Source organism: Neopelma chrysocephalum, unplaced genomic scaffold (assembly GCF_003984885.1).
Source record: "Neopelma chrysocephalum unplaced genomic scaffold, ASM398488v2 Primary Assembly neopelma1_68b, whole genome shotgun sequence".
In the NCBI taxonomy this organism is placed as follows: Eukaryota; Metazoa; Chordata; class Aves; order Passeriformes; family Pipridae; genus Neopelma; species Neopelma chrysocephalum.
The window spans coordinates 2153576-2160570 of record NW_020897728.1 but is presented as its reverse complement, the minus strand read 5'-3'; the positions used below and the strand labels follow the sequence as shown (position 1 = coordinate 2160570).

The following is a 6995-nucleotide window of genomic DNA, read 5'->3' as shown; positions in this document are numbered from 1 at the left end:
TGGTGCTGCCTTTTGACACAAGGGGCTGCTCAGATGTGTCTTCACTTGTCCCAGCCCCACTATCTTCTCCCAGACTCCTGGGGGTCCACCTGGCCATGTTGGCAGCACCAGCATCCCCTGCCGAGAGCAGGAGGAGCAGAGAGGGGCTGTATTCCCCCAGGCAGGGAAGGAGCAGCCCTGGGCAGCCCTGTGGGGTTACCCCCAGAGCACCATTCAGGGGACAGAATGTGGCAGCCACTACCCCAGCACAGGGCAGAGGGACACCGAGGCACTGGGAAGTTGTTCAATGTGCGGTACCCCCAAGCAGGGCTCCTGGGGCACGAAGAGCCTCTGGGCACCACTGGACTGGCTTTGGCAGGGCACGGGTTGTCCATAAGGCCAATCCTTCGTCCCTCCCCGTCCCTCCTCCTCATCACGGCCAGCCCCTTGCAGCTCTCCCCTCCCCTGCAGCCCGGGTGCCTCTTGGCTGGACCTGCGTAAAAATTATAAAAGGCTGTTTGGCCTGGAGCCGTCCGGAGGATCCCGGCCGAGCCATGGGGAGCGGCGGCGCCCGGCTCGCGCTGCTGACGCTGTCGCTGCTCCTGCAGCCCACGTCCCAGTTCTGGCTCTTCAACGTCCTCTTTCCACCCACCACCACCCCAGAGGCTCCCCCGACCAACAGCACACCTCCCGTGGTGCTCGGTAAGGTCGCGCCGGCGCGGGCGGCACGCGGGGTGTGGGTGGGCACCGTGGGTGCTGTGCAGCCCCCCCTGAGCAGACAGTGAGGTTGGGGTGCTGTGCTGCTGGTGACCCGGTGGATTTTGGCTGCGATGGCTCTTGGCTGTCTGGAGTTGGAGCCACCAAGGAAGGGGGGGGGGTGTGATACACGGCTCCTCAGTCCCCTCCCATTCACTGGGATAGGGACACAGGGCTGGCCGTACTCAGCCAGAGCTTTCTGGAGCTGAGGGGACAGGCTGGGCACCTCAGAAAGCAAATGGGGCTCTGTTATCTCACATCTGGCCCAGAGAGTTTGCTTGGGTCTGGGGGAAATTTGCTGGCATAGGGACAGGGGCTGCAGCACACCCTTGTCTGTCACTTCCCAAAGTGGCTGCTGGTGGTGCAGTGGGTGCATCCACCACCTCCCACTCCCCTGCAGCCCACCCCATCCTGTGTTCTTCTCCCATTCCCTGGTGATGGCTAAGTCCTCCTCTGTTGCTGCAAAAGGGCATCCATCTCACATCCCACCCAGTGCCAATCCTGCCTGGGGACAAGCCAGCAGGAAAAGGGGCACAGGAAGGTGAAGGGAGCGGTGGGGGTATTGCCTCAGGGAGGTGTGAGCAGCTACCACCTGCTGGTACCTCTCCCCTGCACGGTTCTGCCTTCCTTTGCCCCTGTGCCATCGGCAGGGACCTGAGCTCAGGTTTTGCCATGAAACCTCTGTTGAACAGAGTTGGTTTTTTTCATCCTTTTTCTTGAATCATGCCCAGTTTCCCCTTAAAAAAGAGAAGAGAAAAAGCAGAAGATCCCTCCCTGCCGCAATGCCAAGGGCTGGCCCTGCAAACTCCCCTCCCAGAGGCATCAGGCAGCAGGGAACAGTGTCTGGATCCTCCCTGTCCTGGGACTGGTCATCCTGGGGTGCTCAGTAGACCCGGGTTGCTGTCACCAAGTGCCTTTTTTCAGGATTACCTGTGATGGTCGGAGCATCTCCTCTTGTCCCCCAGTGCCAGCCCCAGGGCCTGCCCCACGCCCATCCGGATCTGGCTGCCCCATGTGCTGCTCAGCATCCGCAAGTAACCCATCCCCCGGGGCCGGGCGTCCCGGAAGCCCCCAGTGCCCTTGGGACCGCCGATAACCCCTCTGCCCCCACAGGAACTCCCTTAATAATTACCTAATGTCCTCTGGAAGGGGAGGCAGAGCTCAGGGCTGTGTGCCAGGGGCGGGGGGGTGCTGGCTGTGCACCTTAGGAGCCGTCAGAGCAGCTCGTGGTCCCCCTCCTCTCGCTGACCAGGAAGATCCCCTCTGCCTGGGCTCTCTCTGCACCGGGGACCACTGGATGGCCTGATCTCAAATCAGCTGCTTTGAAAACAGGATTTAGACCCTGCCTATATCCCTGGGGACATGCCACAGGATGGGAGCTGTGAAGCAGGTTGAGGGAGGTAACTGCTACATCTCCTTCCCCTCTTGCATGGCACGAGGCTTTCAGAGGCTGCAGCCGTGCCCCTGGCATTGAAGATCCACACCAACCCCAGTTGTGTATTGTGGGCAAGTCCTTGGACCTGTTGGGGCCATGGAATCACCTGGTGTTCCCATCTGACCAGGTTCACTGTCCCCTGCAGTGCCTTCACCTTTTGTCCTCACCCTCACGGTCAGTGCTGGCACCAGGAGCCGGCTCTTGGCTCCTGCACACCGGCTGGGAAAGCTCTCCATGGTGTCTGATCCCAGCACAGGCATATCAATCAGGGTGGCACTGGGATGGGTATCCCCTGCCTGCTGGGAGCCACACTGAAGCTCCCAGAGCAGACCAAACACCCTGGTGACTGTCATCCTCCATCGAGGGAGCCCAGGTCACACAAGTGAACTTGCTTAAAGCTGCACTGTGTTTCCCTCACACACTATTCCCACTGAATTCCTGCAGAGTACAGTCCTGCTCAGCACCAAACCATTTCAGAGACCTTGTTCAGTCTGTTTGGAGGGTTTAAAGTTCAGGAAAACAGTGCATGTGTCTCTGGAGCCAGCGCTGGGACTTTCATCTCCCTGGGAACTCTGCATCCCTGAGCTGTCCCACTATCCCAGGAGGTTCCAGGAATGCAGTAGGGATGGGAAGTGCCAAGCAGCACTGACTCCTTCCTCTAGGCTGCAGCAGGAGAGGAGGGTGGAAACCCAGCCAGGCAGGGGGAATAATCCAAAATGCTTTGTGCTGGTGGGGACTGGCACATTTGGGCCAAGGGTGGCAGCTCTGGGGGTCACCCCATGGGAAAGGCAGCTTGAGGGGTCCCTGAGGATGCATTTTTAGCACTGCTTTCATGCTCGCCCTGTGTCTCTGCTCTGAGCACCCTCAATCCTGTTTGGAGTGGGCTGTTCTCCAGGGATGCAGCTCCTGCAGGTGCCCAGCCATCCCCAGCTGGGCAGCCCCAGGGAAACCTTTCCTGGGGAACCAGGGCAAGAGCTGTGTGGGCAGCACCACGGGGCCAGTGGGATGGGGCTTGTAGCTCGCTCTGCTCTCCCTCTGTGGTGCCTCCAGTGCCCGGGTGCCTTGGGAACCAGCTGGAAGCCAAGCTGGACAAGCCGGATGTGGTGAACTGGATGTGCTACCGCAAAACAGAGGATTATTTCACCATCTGGCTCAACCTCAACACCTTCCTGCCAGTGGGGGTTGACTGCTGGATCGATAATACCAGGTACCACTCAACCCTACCCCGGGAGCTCCCTGGGGAAATGACCTACCAAGGGTCTCCCTCCCCTCTCCTCCCCCTGGCCATGACCGAGCACACACGGAATAACACGGGAGGACCATGGGATTGTTTGGGAACACAACTATCTGGCTCCAACCTCCTGTCCCTTTCCCACGTTCCTGCCATGTGCTCATGCCCAGCCAGACTGTCCTGAGCACCCACTGGAGATGCTGCCACCCTGCCCAGGGCCAGAGGGTGAGGAGGCTGCTGCAGCCTGCTCCATCAGAGCCTCCTGTCCCGGGATGCCAGGCGAGAGACACGGGCACTGGCTGGGCACCAGTCCACCTCCCCATCCACACAAGGCTTGGAAACAGTCCCCCAGGTCCCAGCTGTCACCCAGTGATCTCCACCTCCAGCCCCATGTCCCCATGGGGACGTGGCTCTTCTGCTGCCTCCTGTCCTGTCCCTGCAGGGTGGTGTACAACCGAACCTCTCGGAAAATGTCCAACGCCCCGGGGGTGCACATCCGCGTGCCTGGATTTGGCAAGACCTATTCTGTGGAATACCTGGATCAGAGCAAGCTGGCAGGTGAGAGGAGAAGCAAGGGGTGCCTGGGGATCCCACGTGCTCCCTGCAAGTGGGAAGGTGTCCCCATGTCTCCAGCAGGGGCTGGTTCTGCAGAGAGCCCAGGTCTCTGGGAATGAGGGACATTAGCCTTGGGGACACGCTCCCTGTGAATGCCAGCAGGGAGCACCCCGTCCTTGACCCCAGTGTGCAATGGGACACACAGAGCCACTACCTCTGGCTGGAGCCACCAAGCTACAGGGCTTACCAGAGAACATTTTGGTTGTGACCAGGATGGAAAAAGGTTGATGAGAGAAGACCACAGACCTAATTCCCACCTGTTCTCTCTGCCTGCAGGTTACCTGCACACGCTGGTGCAGAACCTGGTGAACAACGGCTACGTGAGGGACCAGACGGTTCGGGCAGCCCCCTACGACTGGAGGGTTGGACCCCGTAAGTCTGGGGGTTGTGGCCAGGCCCTCCGTGTAGGGAGGGAAGCAGGATAAGCCTCATGCCATCATGCTCCCCTCTTGTCCACAGAGGACCAGCCCGAGTACTTCCAGAACCTGAAGGCGCTGATCGAGGAGATGCACGACGAGTACCAGAGAGGAGTCTTCCTCATTGGGCACAGCATGGGCAACCTGCATGTCCTCTACTTCCTGCTGCAGCAGACACAAGCCTGGAAAGATCAGTACATTGGGGGGTTCATCTCCCTCGGTGCCCCCTGGGGAGGGTCCGTCAAGCCCCTGCGTATCCTGGCATCCGGTGGGTGACTCCTCATGTGAAGCAACCTCTCTGTTTTCTTTCCCTCCTGCAGAAATGGAGGGGATGGGCAGGGAAAAGACACAGTGGTGGAAGAGATGGGGGACCTAGTTCCTCTTTAGCCTCTTTGCAGCCCAGAAAGCCACAGTCACTTGCCTAACGCTGACAGCCCAGAATATCCACAAGTCACAAGCTGAGCCTCCAAAAATGCATGGGAATAAGAATCATGTGCTTGGAGGTTTGAACATCTGGCCCCTTGCATCACCCTTAAGTCACCTGCTCATATTTTTCTCCGTTTCCACAAGAGCCAGAGGTATTTTTAAGGTCATCTGGGTTCATTCCATGGTCTTAGGGCTCCAGACACAATGCCAAGGCTTGCAGGACACATGCAGGCTTGTCACCCGCTATTGGGCTCAGCTCACTCCTGTCCCTGCAGGCAGGAGTGGAGGTGCTGGGGTTACAGGGAAAGTTCAGGGCTGGGTTGTTCTGGGCCATCACACATCCAGGTTTGTCTATGCTCAGCCCCTCCAAGCAGCTCGAGGTGTGGAGAGAAGAGTTTGGAAGGCTGCTCTGGACAGCTGTAGCCAGAGGGATGAGGAGAGAACACATGATCATGGGCAGAGTAGGGTAAGGAGAAGAAGAGCTGAGCTGGATCTGGCCAGGGGACAGTCATGTGTCACTGCTGGGAGGGGCTGATCCCAAAGGCTCCATCTGCGAGGGTAGATTGTGTTGCTGTTTCTGATGAGCCCTTGTGTGTCCCACAGGTGACAATCAGGGCATCCCGCTCATGTCCAACATCAAGCTGCGTGAGGAGCAGCGCATGACCACCACCAACCCCTGGATGTTCCCAACCACCCTGGCCTGGCCCGAGAACCACGTTTTCATCTCCACACCCTCCTACAACTACACCTACCGGGACTACCAGCGCTTCTTCACCGACGTCAACCTGGAGGATGGCTGGTACATGTGGGAGGACATGAAGGACTTGCTGAAGGACTTACCCCCTCCTGGGGTGGACACGTACTGCCTGTATGGCACAGGCTTCCCCACAGCGGAGACTTATGTGTATGACGAGCGTTTCCCTTACGAGGACCCCGTGGACATAATTTATGGTGACGGGGACGACAGCATCAACACACGCAGTTTGGAGCTGTGCAAGCGGTGGCGCAACCAGCAGAAGCAGAAGGTGCATGTCCAGGAGCTGCCAGGTGCCCACCACTTAAACATGGTCTTCAGCAACCTGACGCTCAGTTACATCAACGAAATCCTGCTGGGGAGCCAACAGGAGCAGGGCCAGACAGGGGAAGTGAGATCCAACCCAGAGGCTGGGAAGGGGGGGAGGAACTTACCTGGGCACAAGGTCCTTAAGGAGCCTAAAAAGAACTGAAAGGAGTGAGGGCCAGCTTCCCTCCATGACGGTGGCCACCACAAACTGCCATGCAGGGGAGCAAAGGACTCGGAGCTGAGTTTGGAAGGAAAGTGAGCAAGATCAACAGCTCGGGTGGATGGGCTGGCACCCACTTCCACACTGATTGGTTTTTCTTTAGGGGACGGTGACTAATTATATTTCAGAGGCTTGTCACCTCCCACTAGCGGGTGGATAATTAACCATGCTGCCAGCTCATTAACATCACACTCGTGAATTCCAGCGTATGCACAAGCCCTTCTCGCTAGCAAGCCATGTTTAGGCACTTTAGAGGCTGTGGAGCCCACGGTGCTCACCTGGAGCCTCTGCTCACCTGGGACAATGAGAGCAGGCTCTGGCTTACTGGGGTGATCACGGAGGTGGCACAGGGGTGGCACAGCAGGTATGGCTTACAAGAGCAGTGAGCTAGGCTCCTCGGGCAAGACCAACTCAAAATCAGCAGATTTACAACATAATAAACACACTTTGCTTCTGCATGCTGAGCCTGCCTTGTCCTTCACAGTAGGGTAGTGAAGCCAGCCATAAGCAAAAAGTGAGGTTCTCGCTGCCCACCGGCACCTCAGGAGCCAGGGCTTTGGGAAAAAACACATGGTCAGTGATGCAACTGGGGCTGGCAACAGAGCCAGGGCTGGCAACGTGGTCCCAGTGACAATGTGGCTGAGGCTGGTGACAGAACCAGGGTTGGTGATGTTACTGGGGCTTGATGATGCAACTGGTGCTAGGAAAGCAACCGGGATGGAAACACGACTGGCCTTGGGAAAGCAACTGGGACCGGTGATGCAACCGGGGATGGCGATGCAGCCGGGGCTGGTGACACAGCCAAGGGTTAGCGATGCAGCACCCTAAGGCTGGTGACTGAAACAGCGTGGCGG

At 58.3% G+C, this 6995-nt stretch overlaps 1 protein-coding gene across 1 annotated transcript; it reads left to right on the top strand.

The window, feature by feature from the left end:
* The first annotated feature begins 451 nt into the window (after positions 1–451).
* Positions 452–6601, top strand: LCAT (lecithin-cholesterol acyltransferase). The gene is made up of 6 exons (XM_027685322.1): positions 452–681; positions 3221–3377; positions 3844–3959; positions 4293–4388; positions 4476–4700; positions 5462–6601. Exons 1-6 carry the CDS (start codon positions 534–536, stop codon positions 6082–6084), a joined length of 1365 nt encoding a protein of 454 aa, XP_027541123.1. The 5' UTR covers positions 452–533; the 3' UTR covers positions 6085–6601.
* The last annotated feature ends 394 nt before the right edge of the window (positions 6602–6995 follow it).

Coding starts and splice junctions, on each gene's coding strand:
- LCAT (XM_027685322.1), top strand. CDS start 534: ATGGGGAGCGGCGGCGCCCGGCTCGCGCTGCTGACGCTGTCGCTGCTC. Junction 682..3,220: donor CACACCTCCCGTGGTGCTCG/GTAAGGTCGCGC, acceptor TGGTGCCTCCAG/TGCCCGGGTGCCTTGGGAAC. Junction 3,378..3,843: donor TGCTGGATCGATAATACCAG/GTACCACTCAAC, acceptor CTGTCCCTGCAG/GGTGGTGTACAACCGAACCT.